Source organism: Macaca mulatta, chromosome 8, assembly GCF_049350105.2.
Source record: "Macaca mulatta isolate MMU2019108-1 chromosome 8, T2T-MMU8v2.0, whole genome shotgun sequence".
Lineage (NCBI taxonomy): Eukaryota > Metazoa > Chordata > Mammalia > Primates > Cercopithecidae > Macaca > Macaca mulatta.
In genome coordinates, this window is record NC_133413.1 from 77,976,367 (window position 1) to 77,999,778 (window position 23,412).

At 35.5% G+C, this 23,412-nt stretch overlaps 1 protein-coding gene across 7 annotated transcripts in view; it reads right to left on the reverse strand.

The window, feature by feature from the left end:
* Positions 1–23,412, reverse strand: part of ARFGEF1 (ADP ribosylation factor guanine nucleotide exchange factor 1) — a 146,561-nt gene that overhangs the window by 85,421 nt on the left and 37,728 nt on the right. For all 7 annotated transcript variants that reach the window (XM_077942521.1, XM_077942520.1, XM_015145405.3 and 4 more), the window contains 6 exons: positions 21,335–21,365; positions 20,120–20,276; positions 18,118–18,264; positions 15,332–15,511; positions 10,638–10,914; positions 6,873–6,983 (listed from right to left, as the gene is read on the reverse strand). In XM_077942521.1, coding sequence (XP_077798647.1) covers positions 6,873–6,983; positions 10,638–10,914; positions 15,332–15,511; positions 18,118–18,264; positions 20,120–20,276; positions 21,335–21,365 — 903 coding nt within the window. The remainder of the gene's footprint in view (positions 1–6,872; positions 6,984–10,637; positions 10,915–15,331; positions 15,512–18,117; positions 18,265–20,119; positions 20,277–21,334; positions 21,366–23,412) is intronic.

Sequence of the window (23,412 nt, forward strand, 5' to 3'; positions counted from 1 at the left end):
ATAAAAACTACACTGGAAAAAGCAGTAGAATGGATATTACTAAAAAATATTTGCAAAGTGGAAAAACCCTTGTAACATTCTCATTGAATGTAAAACCCTAAGACAAAATGATGGAAATTAGAGAAGATTGCAACAGCAATCAAGGACATGATCTAGAATATTCAACATCTGTATAGTGTGAGATGTGGAAAAGAACAGAAAGGATGAAGAATAATTAACGACAACAACAAAGAAAATATTTCTAGAACGATGAAAAGGCATAAAAAAACCCTGCTACTCCTGATTTAAAAAACAAGTTAAATTCATACCCATGCCCACACAGTCATGTATGTACAAAAGATAAACGTATCTTTTAATAAACTACAAACAAGAAAACTTACTTAATTTGATAAAGAGTATCCTCCAAAAACAAAAGCAATCATCAAATTTAATGGTGAAATATAGCAATAATGTTTAAAAAAAACAAAGAAGATCCTTGCCAACATTAACACTATTCATCATTTTCTGGAGGTTCTAGCCAATGTAATGTAACAGAAAAAAACAAACAAAAATAAGGTATAAGTGCTGTAAAGGAAGAGACAAAGACAAAAATATCATTATTCACTTAGAAAAAATAGCCAAATGAAAAACTTTTAGAAATAATACGAGTTCAGAAGGTGACCAAGTAGGAGATAAATAAGGAAAAACAAGAATTTTTCTATATTCCAATTAAATTAGGTAATAGAGAAGAAAGGAATCAACCAAAATATTATCAAAACTAAACCAAAAATATAGAAATAATTTAACAAAAAATGTGCAAGAGCCAAAGGAAGAAAACAATAAAACTTTCCTGAATGATATGAAAGACTTGACTAAATGAACTTTTCATGTTTCTGGAGGAGAAGACTCGATATTGTTGCAAAGAAGATATTATCTTCCCAAGTTAATTTATAAGCACATTACAATTTGAATTACTAAGCTTTAATTTTTGAACTTAATAAAGTGGTTCTAAAGTTCATCTAAAAAAACCACATTTAATAGATATTTTAAAAATTGATACCATAGAATACAAAAATTAAAAACTAAAGAAAAAAATTGAAGAGGGAGGCCTTGCACTATAAAAATCAAAATATACTATAAAGCCAAACTATTTCACATAATTCAACACTGGTTAGGAACAGACAAGTGGCTCATTACAACCATACAGAAAACTCAAAAAACAGAACCATTTAGGATAAAATTTTCATTTCAAATTAATTGAGAAATGATTATTTCCATAGGTTATATATTAGCTATACAATTTCACACCATACAGAAAAATAAATCTGAGATGAATTAAAGAGCTAAAGTCAAAAAATAAAAACAAAGTATTAGAAAAAGGTATCGTAGTGTATTTTATAATCTTAGGGTGGTAAAATCCATTTTAAGCAAGACAAAAACAGAAACCACAAATAAAAAGATAATCTTAAAAATTTTTTTTTGTGGTCAAGTATGTGCAGTGGCTCATGCCTGTAATCCCAGCACTCTGGGAGGCCAAGGCGGGTGGATCACAAAGTCAGGAGTTCAAGACCAGCCTGGCTAACATGGTGAAACCCCGTCTCTACTAAAAAAAAATACAAAAATTAGCCAGGCATGGTGGTGTGCACCTGTAATCCCAGCTACTCGGGAGGCTGAGGCAGGAGAACTGCTTGAACCTGAGAGGCAGAGGTTGCAGTGAGCCAAGATCTTGCCATTGCACTCCAGCATGGACGATAGAGCAAGATTCCATCTCAAAAACAAAAAAAGGAAAAAAGAAAAAGAAAATAATATAAGCAAAGGTTCAAACAAAACAAAGACCGACAAGAAAAAATATTTACAATACACTGAACAAGGAATAATTTCTTAGTATGAAGAACTCTTAAAAATAAGAACAAAAGAAAGACAAGGAAAAATATGCGAAAGACAAGAATAGTAATTCAAAAAAGGATAAGTAGTCCAATGATGTTCAGTTGAAATATACAAAATTGCCAATGTTTGACCTATAAAAATAATTGCCTATGTTTTGACCCTGCAAATAATCAAATGAAAATTAAAACAATACAATAAATACCATCATTACAGTGACATTATAGCACTATATACAAATTTTTAAATATTTATACACCTTGATCAAGCTATTCCTTCTTTATAATTTATCCAAAAGTGCAAAAAGATGTCTATAGTAAGAATGTGTATCATAGCAATATTTATAAAAAGCAAAAACCTGGAAATCATCTAAATCCTAGTATTAACAGCAGATTATTTAAATAAATTATGGTCCAGTGATAGGATGAAATACAAATGGATGTGAATGGATATAGTTTAATATGTGAAAAAGGCAGATTATCAAACTGTAAGTACAGTATGTTCCCATTTATCTTAAACATATATAACATACATGCAGGCATGTGTGAAAAAATATTTTAAAAATTATGTACAGCAAGAAACACCATAATAAGATCAAAAGACTTGGGCAAACAATAAACTGAGAGAAAGTATCTGTAAAATATATCACAGAATCCTAATACATAAAAGATTCTTAAGGGGAAAAGGATAAAAATCTGATGGAAAAATGAACAGAAGACATGAATAAATGACTCACTCAAAGATATACAAATGATCCTATAGGTATGAAAAGACGTCTAATTTCACTCATAGAGAAATGCACATTAAAACCAAACGGAGATACATTTCTCACCTATCAGGTTGGTAAAAACTCAAAATTTTTTAGTACTACCAGCTATGGAGAAAAAGGCACTCTTATACATTAATGGTAAGAGCGCAAAATGGCACAACACCTATAAAGACGAATTTAGCAATAGCTAACAGATATTCATATTCATTTACCATTTGACCCAATAATCTCATTTCTAGGAATTTGCCCTGAAGATAAACTTCCATAAATATGAAACAATACAGATGTACAAAGTTATTCACTGCAGCATTATTTTTAACAGCAAAACACTGGAAACAACCTAAGTACAACAGGGGGCTGGCTGAATAAACTATGATATATCTGCGTAAGGTAGTACCATGCAGAAAGCCATGACAGAAAAGAAGAAAATCTCTATCAACTGAAATAGAACTATTTCTAATATATGTTAGGTGAAAAAAAGCAACACACACATAGATGCAGTACTCTAACAAAAAATGTGAGAAAGGGAAATAAAAAATACTCCTTTGCTTACATCTCTTACATACAAGCAGACATGTATGCACAACCCCCTAAACTCCAGAGAAAAACTAAAAGCTAGTGAAAGTGATTACCCATAAAAGGAGGATCAGAGAAGGAAGGAGCTGATGGAGGAGTTCTCCAAGTAAGCATTTTATGTAATTTTGACTTTGAATCATGTAAATATTCTTCATATTTTAAAAAATGAACCAATATAATAATACAAGTAACTTTTTCAAAATAGTACTCTCACTCATCTTTAATAGGATATATTTAAGGATACATATAATTACAGAGAAATCTTGAACTTTATAGGTTTGCTGGTGGTAATGGCATCCTGTTGAGAATCTGGGTTTTCACTGTAAGAAACAGAAGATACAAATAGGAAGTACAGAAAGATGAGGAGAAACCTTGTGGCAATGGATGTGAAGTAGAACTACAAATAGGAACTTAAGACTAATTGTATATACGTTTCCTTATCTCTATCCATTGGAAGGGCCTATAAGTAAGGACATCTCAGCAGCTAGCAACAAGAGCATCTTGTAACCAATTCTTGGTTTCTAAGAACAACTGCCCACTAAAAAGGACAAAGACTCTTTGGAGAACTAGCTGATTCCAGGGCTGAGGAAAAGGGAAGTTGAAGGTGAACCTGGAACATCTTTCTGTTCCAAACATAAAGGAAAAGCTCAAAGACTAATGGAATCACATCAAAAGAACGTGGGTGTTAGCTTGAAGGGATTCCTACTGGCAGACAAAAAATAAAAATAATAATGATACAGGATTATAACACATAAAATAATAAAAGAATTCATTAAGCCCATGGTATTATTTTTTAAAGGGGGGTGGGTGGGGCAAGGTGGGAGAGTTCTTCTCTATAGAAAAATGTCAATGAATGTTAAGAATCAGAAAATTGCTATATTGCAACCCAATATCTGAGTAAGGCAAGGATCATCAAATGGGTGCTAAAACCATTGAGTGGGCCAGGTGTGTGGTTCACACCTGTAATCCCAGCACTCAGGGAGGCTGAGGTGGGAGAATCACTTGAGGTCAGGAGTTCAAGTGCAGCCCGGACAACAGAAGCAGGACCCCATCTCTACAAAAAAATACAAAAACTAGCTGGGCATGGTGGTGTGTAACTATAGACTCAGCTACTCAGGAGACCAAGACAGGAGGACTGCTTGAGCCCAAGAGGTCGAGGGTGTAGTAAGCCAAGACTGTACCACTACACCCCAGCCTGGGTGACAGAGCAAGACCTCATCTTGGGGGGAAAACAAACAAACAAACAAAAATACTGGGTGAATAAATTTTCATATGGTCTCAAAGTATCCAAGTATCACCTCAGATTAGCTATTAATCACAAAATGAAAAAGTTCCTTTACAGATAGCTGATAATTACCATCTTAACCAAATGATCCAACACTACCACCAACATGGGGGTAACCTGTCATTATGTACCAATTTATATGATGTAATATTAAGTACTAATATCACCTATGCAGTATTTTTGCCAAATATGCTTAATCTAATCATGCAGATGACAATCTCAATCTACTCATACAGGATGGTAAAGAAACCATCCAATAAATACAAAATTTGAAATATTCTACAAGGCAAAAGATTCTTCAAAAAAGTAAATGTCATGAAAGTTGGGGAGAAAAATCAAGAGGACTTGTTCTAAACTAAAGAGACAGATAAGCAAATGAGAGTGTACCCAGGTTGAGTTCTGGATTTAGAAAAGAAAAGAAAGGACATAAGGGACACATTTTGAGAAAACTTGGAACATTGAAAAATATACGTATATTAGATATTCTTGAAATCACATTAATTTCCCTAGGTATGAAAATGGAATTGTGCTTATGTATGAGAATGCTCTTATTTGGAGAAGATATACGCTGTGAGGTATTTAGGGGTGAAATGTCATGATGTATACAACCGATTTTCAAATGGTTCAGCAAAGACACATACATTATGTATATGTGTATTTAAAGATACATAAAGCAAACATAGCAAAATCGTTAACCATCAGTGAATTCAGATAAAGGACAGGTGTTTCCTGTACCTTTTTTTCAACTTTTCTCTGGGTTTAACGTTTTTCCTAAGTAAAAGGTTGCAGAAAAATGAAAACTTTCACTTCAGACTCTGTATTCTGTTAGGTGCTGGTGAATTTTTTTTAATAAAGGGCCAGATGACAAACATTTTAGGCTTTAGAGGTCATACAATCTCTACTGGAACTACTCAACTTTACCTATGTAGTGCAACAGAAGACCTCTCTATAGGCAGTATGAAAACAAATAAGCATGGCTGTGTCACAGTATTACTTTACATACAAAAATAGGTAGCAGGTTGAATTTGGCCCACAGGCCATAACGTGCCAACTCCTTAACTATACATGTTTAAAGAATGCAGGGGCATGTACTGCTATTTTTTCTTCTCTATTTTTTTTATTTTTTAAATATATATTTTAAATTCATACGCTTCAAATCATGGTCTCTTCTTTAATCTCTACCATTTCCCACTTGGTAGTCTCATGGCTTCACTATTAATTTTAACAGAATGACTCCCATCTATAGTACCTGCCTTGACAACTCTTGAGCCAGAGTTTTATTTTCCATTATGAATTTCATAATCATTTCCACACGGATGGCCAACCTGAAGGTCAAATTCAGTATACCAAAAGTAAATAAGTGCCTTTTTTCCCAAGTGACTTATCTTCCAAGATGATTCAATTCTACCAATAGTATCACCATCCACCTATCCATTTAGGCTCAAAAACTGAAACACTACCTGTGCAGAAAAGAGGTAACATAGCAGGCCAGAGACTGCCTATCCTTAGAAAGGCCTACTTGCAAGACTGGCCTTTGGCTGGCACCTGGAAACTTATATTTTGGGAGGGATCCCACTATTCCCAGAACTGATAAAAGTGGCTATGTCTAAACTGTACAAAGAGTGTAATTTATGCTGAACACTAACCTTCCTTCTGGTAGCCTGCAATTTTGGTACATGCTAGGTGCCTACATAACAGCCCCCAATAAAAACCTTGGGCCCTGAGTTTCTAATGAGCTTCCCTGGTAGACAACACTTCACAATTTGAATTAAGAGCATCCTGCATGGCTTCACCGAGAGAAGATATTTGGAGTAGGTACCTGATTCTCTCCAGGCTTCATCCCATTTACCTCTTCCTATTGATGATTCTGTTTTGTACTTTTTCACTAATAAATCATGCAGTGAGTACAACTATACGCTGGGTCCTGTGACAGCTTCCAGTGAAATCACCAAACGCTGGGGTAATCCTGAGGGCCTCTGACACATTTTATTTTCTCTTCTTTACCTACTTAATCAGTTACAAAGTCTTCTTGATTCAATATCCATTATACCACTTATCCATATTTTTGTCTCCATTTCCACGGTTTCTGTCCTATCCAGGCTTTGATTACTGTGCTGTCTCCTACTGGGAATTCCTATTTCCAGACATAGTTTCTTAAAGGATAGTTCTGGTCATTTCATTTCTCAGTGCTAAAATCTTCCATATTAACCCATTTGTTCTAGAATCAAGGCCAAAATCCTAAATGTGGAATTTATAACTTTCCATTGGTTGGCTCCAAACGTTTTAATTTTGCCCTTTATATTCTACACATTACAAAGTCTCCACAGTCAGATGAAATCCCATAGACAGAATAAAATAATTTTGAATGAAGTATACTACCTCCAACAACAATGTTCACCATTTCTTCTACAATGTTCTGTACAATGTCTTGTGGCTTTTCCTCACAATCATGGTTTTCTCCATCATATAACATGTCATTTTTAGATAATGCTTTAAAAGAAGAAAAATTCAACAGAATATTATTTTAACTTTTTGGAAGCTTTTTACTAAACATTTACGATGAAAAGCTCCTAAACCATGAGGAATAAAAGAAAAAACATCAAATAAATGACATGAAATTAGAAGCAATTATATGTTAAACCTTCAAAATTTATACCAAAACTTAAATATTTTCCAAATTCAAGTCAATTTCAATAATGATTCATTTGACAAGCTATTACATTATTACACTTAACTGAATTTTCTAGATTAGTCCTTTAAGAACCAAAACTTTAAAAAGCATTTTAAATGAAACATTTCTAACATGTCCTACAGACGCTTACTTATACTTAGTACACACATTACACTATCCCTTATCAAATATACTGAATGTAATTAGGCTGGGTATAGTGGCTCATGCCTGTAATTTCAGCAATTTGGGAGGCCAAGGTGGGTGGATCACCTGAGGTGGGGAGTTGGAGACCAGCCTGGCCAACATGGTGAAACCCCATCTCTACTAAAAATACAAAAATTAGCCGGGTGTGGTGGCACACGCCTGTAATCCCAGCTACTCAGGAGGCTGAGGCAGGAGAACTGCTTGAACTCAGGAGGTAGAGGCTGGAATGAGCTGAGATTGCACCACTGTACTCCAACCTGGGCGACAGAGCAAGACTCTGTCTCAAAAAAAAAAAAGGTAATTAAAGCTTGTTTTGATTACTTAGGCTCATCAATAGTAATATCAACATTGTACTCTATGGTGAGGTCCCTGAAGAAGCATCTGGGCCTTCCCCAATACTTTCTGGCCCTTCCTATTTTTTCACCAACAGAATCTACATATCTAATGTAAAACTAAATTTAAGAAGCTAAAAAAGAATTCATTGTCCAATTTAATGTTTAAAAAAAAAAAACAAACAAACAAAAACAAAACACCAACAGATAACTGCCAATCGAACTTCTGAACAGCATAAGAGAAACTGATGAAATCTGATGTTCTGGATAGCTTGCACAGTCTATTGCAGAGAAAAACAGTAATTCCACTGGGCTTTTTAAAATGTTGAAAATATGTCAAAGCAGCTCAACTATCACTTTAGAATGCTTTGGGATTCAAAATGCTGTCTTGAGCCACCGTCCTACACCAAAGGGCATCAGACAGCATATTAGCTGGTGGTGCTGCAGTTTCAACTTCTTGAACCTTCCCACTACCATAAAGGACCACTACAGCTGAGCACAGGGGTCACACCTGTAATCCCAGCACTTTGGGAGGCTGGGTGGATCACTTGAGCCCAGGAGTTCAAGACCAGCCTGGGCAACACATTGACACCCAGTTGCTACAAAAAAAATTAAATATTAGCTGGGTATGGTGACATCTGCCTATAGTCTTAGCTACTTGGGAGGCTGAGACAGGAGGATCGCTTGCGCCCGGGAAGCATGCAATGACCCATGATTGTGTCACTGCATTTCAGTTTGGGTGACAGAGCAAGACCCTGTATCCAAAAAAAAAAAAAAAAGGAAAAAAGGGGAAAAAAAGGACCACTACTTATAATAGTGGCTTCTAGGTGCCTGTCCTCCCTATAATTTCACTTTTGCTAATTTACTGTCCGTAGTATCCTAAAAATACTGAAAGGAAAAGAGAAAACCAGATAAATATGCATGTAAATGAGCAACCTTATTTTATAAAATATCCAAATAAAAATAGCATTTGGAGACTTCTGTGAAAAAAAACATAAATGTCTTGAAAGACAATTCTTCTGCCATTCTTGTTTTATTTCCACGCTCTAGTTGGCTAAAATTACCTCAAGTCTGAAAACTCAAGTTTCAAAGTAACTAAATATACATAACCACTATCTAAAAATGTACAAAATGACTAGTGAAGAGTCAGTTTTCACATAAGTATCTGAAAGAAATAGAACAGAATAATAGTGACTAATACTTGTTACATGTAGGAAGTGCTTAGAAGTTAACTACTATGTCCAAAGTCATGCAGCTGGTAAGTGACAGAGATGTGCTCCAAAAACGCACTCTGAACCAATGGCTGTCAAGCAGAATTTTCATTTATATCAGTTATTGGGGAAAAAACATCTTTAGAGCCAAAATAATCATGACAATCCCACAGGAAACTATGTCTTTCTAACTCTGTATTCTACAAGGCATCTACAGCGGTACCTCATACACAGCAGATGCTCCCATTCCTTGGGTCTTAGTCCATGTTGTTTCCTTGGATGGAAAATTTCCTACCCCCATCTATCAAGATTCAACTAAAATATCATTAACTTTCCTACAAAGAAATTTCCTAACTCTTCTCAGCAGAATTACTTCGTGCATGGCATTTTTAGGACACCTATCACATATTATACCTCATTTATGCTCGACTTCCAGGTATGCTAAGATCACACTAAAAGCAGTGGCTGTATCTCCATCATCTTTTTAACCTCAAGTCCTGGCATGGTGCCTAAGACACAGTATGCTCAATGAAGGTTTGCTAAATACACAGATAAACAAAATAATAAAGTCCCAGCTTTATTAGAGATTAGCCCTTTGAATCTGCCCATTTATAAGCTCACTGTGAAAGCAGGGGAAATTTTGGCAAGGGTAGGCTAGACAAATGTAAATCATTTAAGTGGTATGGATTCACTATTAGATTCAGTACTGTGAATGCTTAGCTTATCAAAGTCATCCTTTTTAAAACAAATAGTGAAGTACTATTTTTAAATGCATGCTTCTCAGAAAACGGGGGGTAAAATGTAAAAAGGCACATATTCATGCCACTAGTAAGTTTTGGAAAAGGCATGGTTTGAAAAAAAAGAAAAGAAGAGCTGAAAACATATTACAGAAGCCCTTCCTCAAAGTAAAAACACAGACTTCAGATAAACTGTAACTGACTCCTAACATGCTAGTTCTAGACAATCACACTAGAAAGGCAACAGAATTCTCATCATTTAAAAATGACATCAAGCTAAGGAAGGGCAAAGGGAACAACACAAATTCTCTGGTAGTTTCACAGAACAGCTGAAGCTGAAAATAACATTTAGGAAAACAATAACTTCATGGGATTATTTTTACAGAGAAACAAATTTGTAAGCTAAACATAATTTTTATAATCTTATAAGCATTTTCTTATAAATATACACTTAAAAAATCAGAGAACATCTCAATTTTAGTGATTACTATGCATCATAATTTTAAAAACGAAAATTTTTGTCTATCAGTTGGTTACTCAAAAACGTTTTTATATTTAATTTCAGTACTTTTTATGACCATAATCATATTTTTAAAACTGGTAATGATTTTTTAAAATTTTCAGTCATATTCCAGAAAACTTTACTAGGTCACTTGTTTGCTATGAAAGCAATCGTAAGAAAACTGAAATTCCTATATAACATTCAATGGACATTTATGACCCTCTTTAGAAATATATCTGAGCTCCAAAGGAAATCTATAAATCATACTGCTCATGAGATGCTAATAAATGCAAAGTATCATTCATAGATACCTTGTAGGGTACAGTCAAATTAACTTTACCACCTACAATGAGGAAAGTCCACAATTACCACAATGTGTCTGACAGACATTAAATCATATTATCCTTTCAACATTTCTTCATCAAAACTCTCATTCCTACACATTTCCCTTAACATACACCCCAAACCCCCTTTTCAAGAAGATTACTTTCAGCTGCAGTTGCCTGATCAGCTTCAGTCTGTTCATTTTCTGCACTGGAAATATCAGATCCATTTTCAGGTTCTGTGTCGTCCTGAAGACTTTTATCTACATCATTTGTATGGAGGTCAAGGTCCCTTTCGTGTTCTTGGGATATGTGATCAACAGTCTGAGGTGGCAAATATCTAAGTTGAGGTGATTCAGGCTCATGATGGCTTACTGGAGACTGTAACAGATGCTGCTGCTGCCGATGCCTTTCTTTTTCCATTTGTTTTGCTTCCTGTAACTGGAAATAAATAAAATTTCCAGTATTAGTAAAATAAGCAGTTTAAAATTTGGAAGGATAATGTTACCTCCAACAATCCTTTCTATAAAGTGCCATTCTCTCTATGCTTGGAAATTAAAGTTTATCAGAAATGGAGAAGATAAACTATACTAAAAACAATGAACAATGTTTACTTCTTAGGTGGCTAGAAATCAGCACATAAGAACAGAGATGAAAGACTTTCACTATAAAGCATTTTCACTGCATTTCATATTTGTGTGAAACACACACACATTCACTTTTGCTTATACATACAGAATGAAAGTCTATAAAAATACATAAGAAGCTGGTAGTAACGGTTACCTATAGAGGGTCGAGATTAGGAAATAATAAAAGGGGAAACCAGAGTGGGAGGGAACTTGTCAGTGTTTATCCTTCTGGAGCATGTTCTTATGTCACCTTGTCAAATATCTTTTAATAAAAAAATATTAAAATTACATTTAATAGAATTACAATGAAGGCTTAAATCACTCTACCCAGTCATCTAATAATTATGAAAAACACTGTATCTACAAATGTCTGAATTTTATTTTAGAAAAACTGTCATTATTATAATACTATCTGTAAAACTGGCTCATAAAATGTTAAAAACATTAACAGTTGGGATCACAAGATTTCATTTTTTAGCACTTTATTACTTTTCACACATCTCTTTTGGTCCTTAAGACCAGATAAGAATTGAGTCTCACAGAATTCATTTCCACCAAGATAAATCTTATACAGTACCAAATATGAACAATTCACATTCTCCAGTAATATTCCAGGTTAGGTGGAAATGCCAGAATTATATGAATTTATAAAGTAAGCTTGAATTAAAAGATTTTAATAATAAAGTCTGACAAGATTTGCTTTGTGGGGAGTTTTATTTTGTGGGGGAAGGGAAAAATTAAGGTTACCAGTAGTTAATATCAAAGAATTCAACGTCTAGCTTAGAAGATTTTAGCAAATGTGGAAGTTAAGTCATCTGTATCCCATTTTCCCTTACTTTCTCTCCCTCTTTTCCACCTTTTCTATAATTATCCACAGCACAGAACTAAATACCCTTTGTAACACAATACATGTTCATAGCCTTTACCATAATTCAGTTCTATAGTTGTTTAAGGGAAACTCTTTGCCTCAAATGTTCGTAAGATCTTCAAAGCTCATAGTCAAGTCAGTTTTGCTCGTCACTGTATAAGTGAGACCTAGCACAGTGCCAGGAACATATAAGGAACTTAATAAAAGTCTGTTAATCAAATCAAACCAATAAAACTTTGTTATTAAAAAGTGACAAAAATATTTTATTTACATCCTCCAAAAAAAGCAACAAAACCACTGTTTGTGGCTGCAAAATATTAGAAATAAATTAATGCCACTACAGAGGAGAGTGACTATATATAAAAGACTATACTATATGCTAAAGTACTATACATCTATAAAAAAGAGTGAGGAAGGTCTTTAAGGACTGATATAAAATGCTTTCTAGGACATACTGTTCAATGATAGCAAAATACAAAAGAGAATGTATAGCATGTGAGATAGCTAGTTTTCAAGACGGTCACCGATGAGGTCCACCTCTCAATTTCACTCCCTTGTGTAGTCCCTTTCCACAATGTACCTGTGTGACCACTTCTGATTATAAGGTAGACATGTGGCTTCTGTCTTACATTCAAGGGGTGGAAAGAAGGGAAGAAGAGGAATGCAGTGGTAGGAATTAGGAGGAATTAGTACTTTTCTGAGTAGACCTTTTGTACAGCTCTGACTCTTAAATTGCAGTAATGTTTTACATACCTAAAAAATAAGTAAATACAGTTCGCCCTCTGTATCCATGGGTTCTACAGCTGTGGATTCAACCAACCAAGAATTGAAAATACTGATGGCGGAGGGAAAGAATGGCTGTGTCTGTACTGAACAAACATGTACAGACAACTTGTTTTTTGGTCATTATTCCCTAAACAATACAGTATAACAACTATTTACAAAGTATTAGGTATTGTAAGTAATCTAGAGATGATTTAAAGTATACAGAGGATGTGTGTAGATTATATGCAAGTATTACACCATTTTATAAAACAGACTTGAGTATCCATGGATTTTGGTATCCATGGGAGGGCCCTGGAACCAATTCCCGATGAATAATACTGAGAGATGACTGTAATTAAAACTAACCAGAATGTGACAAATACCAAACATGAAAAGCAGAGAGTAACAAATGAGTCTACTGAGGGATGACTGTAACTAAAACTAACCAGAATGTGACAAATACCAAAAATGAAAAGCAGAGAGTAACAAATGAGTCCAACTATTATCACAAAGGAATAGTATTACCCTATTGCAGAGTGTGAGGAAGAAAGGAAACTAATCTAAGTAACTAGAAAATAATATTTTGAATGGATAAGGCTAAAGACAAAAAAACCTGAAATGCTATAACCTACTTAGTAAATTTGCTTCTAACACTGGTAATGATCAGCAATTCTAAAACTAATGGGTATAAAGGATTGAATAATCAATGTATTTAGAATATAAAAGCCATATTTCTTATTGTTTAGAGAAATAAGTTTACAAATAAAGCGAGAAGACTGAAATGAACCCCATATTGTTGCACTGGAATCAGAAATATCACTATGAACACATGGTTTTATTACCAACATATGGAAACTCACATACAGGTCGTGGGAATTGAGTGGGACAGAAGGGATAGTACATAAATACACATTTCCTAACTCTATCTGCTGAGAGGCCTAGAAGCAATAACACAGAGTGACAATGAATACATCTAGCACTCAGATTTTGGTTTCTAAACACCATTCTCCAATCAAAAAAAAGAGCTAGAGCTGCTCCTTATTGAAGTGGTTGATTCCAAGGTTGAAGCTGGGAAAATTCAAAATGAGCCTGGAACATCTTGAGAATCCAGAAATTATGGAAGTACTCAAAAAAGGATGGGAGCTAGTCACAAGGACACAGGGCCAAAACTGTAATAATTTGGGCAACAAAATAAGTAACGGTAGCACACATTACAACCATAAAATAAATATCTGTGACTACAGACTGATATAAATAATTGAATAAATAATTAAGGGAGAAGAAATTCAGTTAATAAATACAGAAGTAAAGAGAGAAACAGGAAAATCATTAGGGAAATGCCACAATAATTAACTGTTGCCAACAAGACCTACTGATAGATATCAAAACTGAGGGAAGTGGGGGGAGGATCTGAGGAGAAACAGAGTATTTGCACAGTCTTAAAATATCTCCCCAAAGACATTTATTAATTGCAAAAGAAAAACTACTAACTTCATAGTGGAGGAACCTGACAGATAACTACCTTAAGCAAGTGATCAAGGTTAACATAACCAACATTAAGATATACCAACACCATGAACTCCTGACAAAACGCACTGAAAAGGACACAACAGATATTCTGGCAAAAAACTGCACAACCTCATTCTAATCATGAGAAAACATCAGAGAAAGTAAACTGAGGAAAATTCAACAAAATAAATTATTAGTATCCTTTTAAAAATGGCAAGATCATGAAAAAGATAACGAAAAGTTGAGGAACTGTCACATACCGGAGAAGACTAAGACATAGAACTAAATGCATACTAAACGCAATGTGGGATCCTGGGTCAAATCTTAAAACATTAGTGGGAAAATTGGTGAAATTCAAGCAGGGTTTGTAGTTTAATTAACAGTATTGTACCAGTGTTAATTCTGCTTTTGATAATTGTACTATGTAGGTATGTAAGTTAACTGCATTAAGCAAAGCAGGGTGAAGGGTAAAAGAGATTTCTCTGCAAAACTTTTGCAATTTTTCTCTATGTTTAAAAAGAGTTCAAAATAAGAAGCTTGGTGTGAATTTTTAATAGTGAAGACCTAGGCAATTAAAAGCAATTCTCTAGTTGCTGACCTCTTAACAATCAACCTGAAGCAGTTTAAAGTATAAGGAATATCATGCCCCTTTATCATATGGGGGGTAACATGCATTTCATTTCAAAAGTACAGAATATTTCATTTCAAAAGTACAGAAATGTACTTTTTTAAGGCTTAATTAATAATTTTATTTCAGATTAGATTAAATTATTTTATATCTACATTACACTCTACTAAGCTTGAATGCAATAGAAGTAGTAATTCATAATTACTTCCACAAGGAAGATGGCAATCAGTATATTTCACATTCTATTTGTGAACAACTAAAAATACTTTGTCCAAAGTTAAATCAGTAAACCTTAAAACAAAATAAAACACAATACCACAAATCTCCAGTAAGTGGAACTGTAAATAAAAGACATTCTTTTCTACAGGTACAAAGATTTCACTCTAATTACTGTAAACTCCTTTCTATATTTAATGCCTGTTGTGTTCTATACAATCTCTCCCTTTTTAAAATACTTACTGCTTGGTTTTCCATGCGTGCAAAGATAACATTTAGCATCTGAGTGAGAGTAGCTTTGGCTGTTGTCTGATTGATGAGATTTTTGCTTGCTAAGTAGATATTGTAACATGTTCTCACAGCTTGCAGTACAGTCCCTTCATGAATTTCTATGTGTTGTGATGTTACTGCAGTAAGTAAAGCCTTTAAGAAGAAAAAAAAAAAAAGGACAAAGTTAAAGAGATTTTCTTTTTCTTTTTTTTGGAGACAGTCTTTCTCGCTCTGTCACCCAGGCTGGAGTGCAGTAGTGTGATCATAGCTCACTGCAGCCTTGAACTCCTGGGCTTAAGTGATCCTCTCACAGCAGCCTCCTGAGTAGCTGCTACAGGTGAGTACCACCACAGCCAGCTGTAGGATTACAGGTAAGCACCACCACACCTGGCTAATTTTGTTTTATTTTTCTGTAGAGATGTAGTCTCTCTTTGTTGCCCAGACTGGTCTCGAACTCCTGGCTTCATGCAAGCCTCCCACCTCAGCCTCCCAAAGTACTGGGGTTACAGGCATGAGCCACCACACCCAGCCTTAAAGTGGTTTTCTGCATCTAGAGTTTCAGCACAAAAATTAATCATTTTCATATTACAATGAAAACTTTCAGAAACAATTACCACTTGCAGGTAGTATACACAGAATTTCTACTGGCCTTGAATATATCATCAACTGTTAAAATATTTGATGTTTTCCTCACTGTGGCAGTAGTTTCCACATAATCTGAAAACCATTTAACTGATTTGTTTCAACCAAGGTTTCATTTTAATGAAAATACTATTTAATTTACTAAAATGCACAGCATGAAAGCTATTACAGTAGAGCACAGATATGTCACATGAGATATCTGTTGAACTAGACCACCAACTTGGGAAGATACACATTGTGTCTTACTTGCCTCTACATTTTTCTGAGATCTTTTTTAACAGACTGAACTCAGTAATTGTGGTGGTGTTGTTATTGTTGAAGAGGTTTATAAATGTTTTAGAATAAAGCATGTAAAATAATCCTAAAGTAGCTGGGCGTAAGTGGCATATACCTGTGGCCCCACCTACTTGGAAGGCTGAGGTGGGAGGATCATTTGAGCCAGGGAGGTCAAGGCTATAGTGAGCTGTGATCATGCCACAGCACTTAGCCTGGGCAACAGAGTGTGACTGTCCCAAATTAAAAAGCAAATTCCTAAGGCAAATACTTCAATAAAATGAACAAATTTCGCCTATGTGAATTTTCACATATTGGGTTACTTCCAATTTCTCAAGAGCAAAGACTCTTTTGTCTTCTTTATGTTGTACAATGCTATGCAGAGTTAGCATTAATGGGCATTATCTTAAACCATAAATGATATGAAACTATACATGATAGGTCAAAATGATCAACCCGTTTTGTTGTTTTCTTTTCTTTTTTGAGACAGGATCTCACTCTGTTGCCAAGCCTGAAGTGCAGTGCAGTGAACACGGCTCACTGAAGCCTCAATTCCTGGGCTCAAGTGATCCTCCCACTTCAGCCTCCTGAGTAGCTGGGACCACAGGCACACATCACCACATGCGGCTAATTTTTAAATTATTTTTTGTAGAGACAGGGTCTTGCTGTGTTGCCCAGGCTGGTCTTGAACTTCTGGGATCAGGTGACCTTCTTGCCTCGGTCTCCCAAAGTGCTGGGATTACAGGCATGAGCTACCATGCCCGGTATTTTTTTTTAGAATAAAAATATTATATGGCTTCTGAAGTAAACACCACTATAAAACTGAAAGGCTCCAAAAGGGCTGTATTCACACATGAAAGAACCCTTCATATATACATATATATAAAAACAATTTCAAAAGTACTGTACTATATACAGCACATGAAAATTTTACTGCCATAAAAACACACCATTACCATTAGCAATAACATTAAGAACTCAGTATCTGTAACAGAATGAAAACATTACTAATTTTTCCCCAAAGGAATTCAATCAAACAGGTACACTACAGCACGAACTCAGAACAGGGTTTTGCCGAGTAAGTTCAATAGACGGATGCATGCAAGGATATCAGGAGAGTTGGCAGACAAGTAGTGTCCATCTAGTGATTCATGAGTTGAGAGGACACCCTATGAAGGGTCCAACAGTACAGAAGAAACTAGAAGGGTCACAGCTTTAAGAACTACCCTGAAGTTTGATGGATGGAATATATATGAAAAACATGCCAGAAACAGAAAAGCTCTGGAAGACTCTGGGGGCTAAGCCTAAACTGAGATCTTCAAAAGAAGAGATATGAGAACATAGTTTTCCTCTAACAAACTCTTGGCATACAACATTAAAATCTCCTAATATGGAGTCTAGAAAGCATCCAAATAACCTCTTTTTTTTTTCTTGAGACTGAGTTTCACTCTGTTGCCCAGGCTGGAGTACAGTGGCATGATCTCAGCTCACTGCAACCTCCGCCTCCCAGGTTCAAACGATTCTCTTGCCTCAGCCTCCTGAGTAGCTGGAACTACAGGTGCCCACCACTATGCCCAGCTAATTTTCTTGGTATTTTTAGTAGACACGGGGATTTCACCATGTTGGCCAGACTGCTCTCAAACTCCTGACCTCAAGTGATCCGCCCAACTTGGCCTCCCAAAGTGCTGGGATTATAGGCATGAGCCACTGCGCACGGCCTCAAATAACCTGTATTATAGCTGGAATGCACATAAAATGATCTTTCCTAATATTTTAAGGTGAAAGACATCTGAATTTTGAAGATACAGATTATTAATAACAATTTTACTTTATATAATAATTACCTTTATTATCTGCAGCTGAACTCCTTCATCTGTCTGAGGGCCCTGAAAGCAGCCACATATTGTTTCAATAATTCTATCAATTAATTTTTTGCCTGGTGTTGTACTATCTGGAGCATTGCCAGTCAAGTGCCCATAAGCAATAAGTTTCTAAAACGGAGAAAGAAAACAAAGATCCTAAGTTACAAATATTATATATACTAATGCAATATACATTAAAATTACAGTATACAATTGTATATAAAAATTTTTACATAAAAATACATAGGTATTATCAAAGCCAAAGCTATACCAACTTTTTCTGTAGAAACTTTATTCATATAAATATGTATTTATACTTGTAATAACCACAAAAACAGAACCACAATAAACCATCAGGTAATATTTTGAGAAAGCCAAGCCTTGAGAACCTGTCTCTGATGAGTTAGAATTGCTTACTGTGGCTGGGTGCAGTGGCTCATGCCTGTAATCCCAGCACAATGGGAGGCCTGCTTGCCTCCCACGCTGCCAGTCCACATTGGGCGGACTGCTTGAGCTTAGGAGTTCGAGGCCAGCCTGAGCAACATGGGGAAAACCTATCTCTACAAAAAATAAAAAATTAGCTGGGTGTGGTGGTACATGCCTATAGTCCCAGCTACTCAGGAGGCTGAGATGAGAGGACTGCTTGAGCCTTGGGAGGTGGAGGTTGCAGTAAGCCGAGATTGTGCCACTGCACTCCAACCTAGGTGATAGTGAGACCCTGTCTCAAAAAAAAAAAAAAAAAAAAATTGCTTATTGCTTTCCATATAAACAAGGTTTTACTGATACTGCTTTGTGAAAATTATCTTCATGCTTTTAAATGACCCCCAATCTCTTTCCAAATGATTCATCAATATATATAAAACCCAGTTTCCATATACTAGCTGAAATAAATCATAGATTTGTTCATTCATCATTATCAGTATACCCTGGAAGGAAGGCTTCAGATATTATCATTCTAATTTTCCAGTAAAAACAGATCACAAATCAGATGAACTTAACTTTAACCTAGCCTTAAGGACAAATCATATGGTCTTTTCCTAGCCACTTAATTATAGTTGAATACATATAATGCCCAAATAGTGAGAACACCTGAAAAGAGAAGTATTCCTCTACTTAGAAACTTGTCTTACAAATATAATATCTATGAGGATCCTCTGTCTATGTGTCAAATAAGGTAACAGAGTTCAGAAATTTTTCTGACATAAATGACTGCCAGAGCTAAAGTATAGCAGTTAAATATTAAATTGTATTAAGCTGCCAATATTAACCTATTGCTTCATATAAAACAGCAGACACACTGCCAGGCACAGTGGCTCACACCTGTAATCCCAGCACTTTGGGAGGCCAAGGCAGGTGGATCACTTAAGGTCAGGAGTTCAAGACCAGTCTGGCCAACATGGTGAAACTGTCTCTTCAAAAAACAAACAAACAAACAAACAAACAAAAAAAAAAATTAGCTTGGCGTGGTTACACACGCCTGTATTCCCAGCTACTTGGAAGTCTAGGGCAGGAGAATTGCTTGAACACGGGGGCAGAAGTCACAGTGAGCCAAGATTACGCCACTGCACTCCAGCCCAGGTGACAGAGCAAGCCTCCATCTCAAAAAAGTAAACAAACAAACAAACAAAAAAACAGCACTTAGAAAAATTATTTGCAAATGGTGATGTATGTAAAGTCGGCAGCAGGTTAAAAGTATTACGGATCTTGCATTTCACTGATGAGAAGAGACCAAATCAACACTTTCCATTACTGATAATCTTACTAAAGATTTTATATCCCACTAAGTTAACGATTGTTATCATTAAACTAGAAACGTCTTTTTGCAACTATTATTATGTCTTAAATATAAAAAATCATTTGGATTTTTTATCACAAAAAAGAGTATTAAAAGCTTTCATGGAAATGTCTGAATCATCAACGTGAATAATGTTTTAGAAACACATTCAAAGTAGACAGTTTTTAGAAAGTGCCATTTTACACATACCTGTAAGCAATCTAGAGATGTACTAACTATGCGGGGACATTTGGACTGGCATGCCAACTCAAAAGGCAAGAAGTACTTGTCTGCTTCAATAAAATTTGTCTTTGATTTCACTGGTGGAAGGGTGCTTGATCCAGCTTTTGCTTCTCCATGAGGAGGACTAAATGAAAAAGAAAAGTCTGATTATAGCATATCACATTTATAATATTGATGATAAACCCATGTAGAAACACAGAATTTCAGTTCTAAAAGGAATCTTGCTAAACCAGTCGTCTATCTTCCCATATTTCAAGAGGAAACTCAAGCCCAGAGAAGTGAAGTGGTTTGCCACATGGTCAAAAGCTAGTGTCCAGAGCTGTGACTGAACACAAGACACTGAAATCTTGTCTGCAAAACTGGTCTACAAAAACTGTGAAATTCAAGGTGCTTCTATTACAGAAATATTTTATTGTCACTTAACAAATTTGGCATTATAATACCTTAAAAAGCAATGGCCTTTCTATTTGTCCTTAAGTCAAAAAGTGAGCTTTTTAGTTATTCGATATTGCCCTAAAAAGGTCAACACTACCAAAAAACCTAATAATTTTTTCAAATATGAATCAAAGTCTACGAAAAGACTCTGAAGGCTATCTTATGGTATTTTAGAAGTATCTTTAGATACTTATTTACATGAGAATCTTTTTGTATTTTTAAGTATGCTTAGAGCAGAGCCTGGTGGCTCATGTGTGTAATCCCAACACTTTGGGAAGCCGAGGCGAGCGGGTGACTTGAGTCCAAAAGTTCGAGACCAGTCTGGGCAATATGGCAAAATCCCATCTCTACAAAAAATTAACACAGGCATGGTGGTGCTAGCCTGTAGTCCCAGGTACTCGGCAGGCTGAGGTGGGAGGATCACTTGAGCCTGGGAAGTGGAAGTTGCAGTGAGCTGTGATCACACCACTGCACTCCAGCCTGGGCAACAGAGCGAGACCCTGTCTCCAAAAAAACACGTGCATACATTTTTATAAATATATATAAAAATAGGTTTTAAGAAATATAATCATATATTTTGTTTGTTTTTATGTAACCGTATTTCTTAAAACCTATTTTTAAAGTTGATTTTACTATAAACTCACATGCAGAAAATTTGCCACACTAAAATACAGATGACTGTATTGTTTTGACCAAGACTGACAAGTTTGAAAATTATTTTTACTAAAGAAAAGAAATCCCACAAACCTCTGTTTTTCAGTTTCTGCTTTTATTTCCTCTGAGGGGGAAAAAAAAAGAAGCATACATTAGAAAACTTGACAACAAAAAGACTGAGTAATTTCATAATAACTTTTATAAACTCATTTGGAACTTCTACATAAAGTTGGAAAGAATGCAAATTTAATAAAAATTAGGTGCTAAAATTGTTCCATCTAAATTTTTTAATTTACACAAATAATATAAAACTATATGAATAGGCACATTAACAATCACAAGGATAAGTGAAGTTATAGATTATTAATTCCCAACACATTTCCTTTTCTCAAAATATTTTCTTTTTTGTCAAGTAACTATTTATATTAAGTAGAAGTATTAATATTAAGAACACGGCCAAGTTCAGTGGCTCACGCCTGTAATCCTAGTGCTTTGGGAGACCAACGCAGGAGGATCACTTGAGGCAAGGAGTCTGAGATCAGCCTGGGCAACAAACACCCCATCTCTACAAAATAAAAAAAAAAATGTAAATCAGCTGGGCATGGTGGTGTACACCTGCAGTCCTAGCTATGTGGAACAGGGGGTTGAGGTAGGAAGGTCCCTTGAGCCCAGGAGTTAAAGGTTACAGTGAGCTATAACCACTAGACTCCACTACACTCCAGCCTAGGCACAGGAACAAGACCCTGTCCTCCCAGCAAAAAAAAAAAAAAAAATCACAACAGAATAATGTGTATGCTATATTTTGAAGTCACAAAATATATGGCAGATGTTTGGGGACAGGGGGAAAAACACCTCAATGTACCAACCTTGAGATTACCCCAGGGAGATTATCAGACCAGAACTATAACTTCTTAAATATGTTTGTGCATTGATATTTAACTACTTTTTCTATTTATGACTATACAAGGCCCTATAAAATACACATGCTCAATTTAATGGGAAATTTTCCCTTTCACTATTTACACTATGAGGTATGAGATAAATTAGACAAATCCTACCTGTAATAGAAGAACCTTAAATTTAATTGGCTGAGCACAGTGGCTCATGCCTGTAATCCTAGCACTTTGGGAGGCCAAGGTGGGCAGATCACCTGAGGTCAGGACTTTGAGACCAGTCTGGCCAACGTGGTGAAACATCGTCTCCACTAAAAATACAAAAATTAGCCAGGCATGGTGGTGTGCGCCTATAACCCCAGCTACTCGGAAGGTTGAGGCAGGAAAATCACTTGAACCTGGGAGGCGGAGGTTGTAGTGAGCCAAAATCACACCACTACCCTCCAGCCTGGGTGACAGAGTAAGACTCCATCTCTTTAAAAAAAAAACTTTATTAATTAATTTATATATTGGGGAATCTGACTGATTGACTAAATCTGCTTGAAATTTGGAAGAAAGGTTTTCAAATGTGTGCCAAGTACTACTACACTTCACATATACTAAACTTTACACGACTATTACACTTTACATGCAACTAATGTATTTATGTTTGGCAACAATCCTATGAGGTATGTACTATTATATCTTCATTTTAAAGACTGGAAAATTGAGGAAGAGATGTTGAATAACTTGCCCAAGGGTTGCATGGCTTGGACGTATGGCTAATCAGGCTTCAATAAATATTAGGTAATCTAACTACAGATGCTGGTTTATTAACCACTCTATAACATAGGTGTATCTGAGAAACTGAACAAAATGTGCTAAACTGGGGTATGATAAACAATCACTGGCCTATACATTATTATTTAACACTATCACTAACTGAGCATCTTTCATGTATCAGATACTGTATTAAACTCTTTAAAAAGCGACTTTGCCAAATCACTTTGCTATACAATTTCTACAATTGATTCGCACAATCCATACAACTTATTCATACAATACGTACACATTTACTCATTGCCTACTGTGTGCCAGGCATTGGATGTTCAGTATTTCAGTTTAGCTTTCTGTGAAACAAACCCCTTTCCATTTTATCACTGGTAGAACTAGAAGGGAGACAGTGTAAAAATATTATCTGCAGCTATTTAAAATACTACTTTAATAAAGGTTCACAATGATATTTAAGTTCTGTATATCAGCTACCAAGATTTCACGGTTCACCAACAGATACAATCA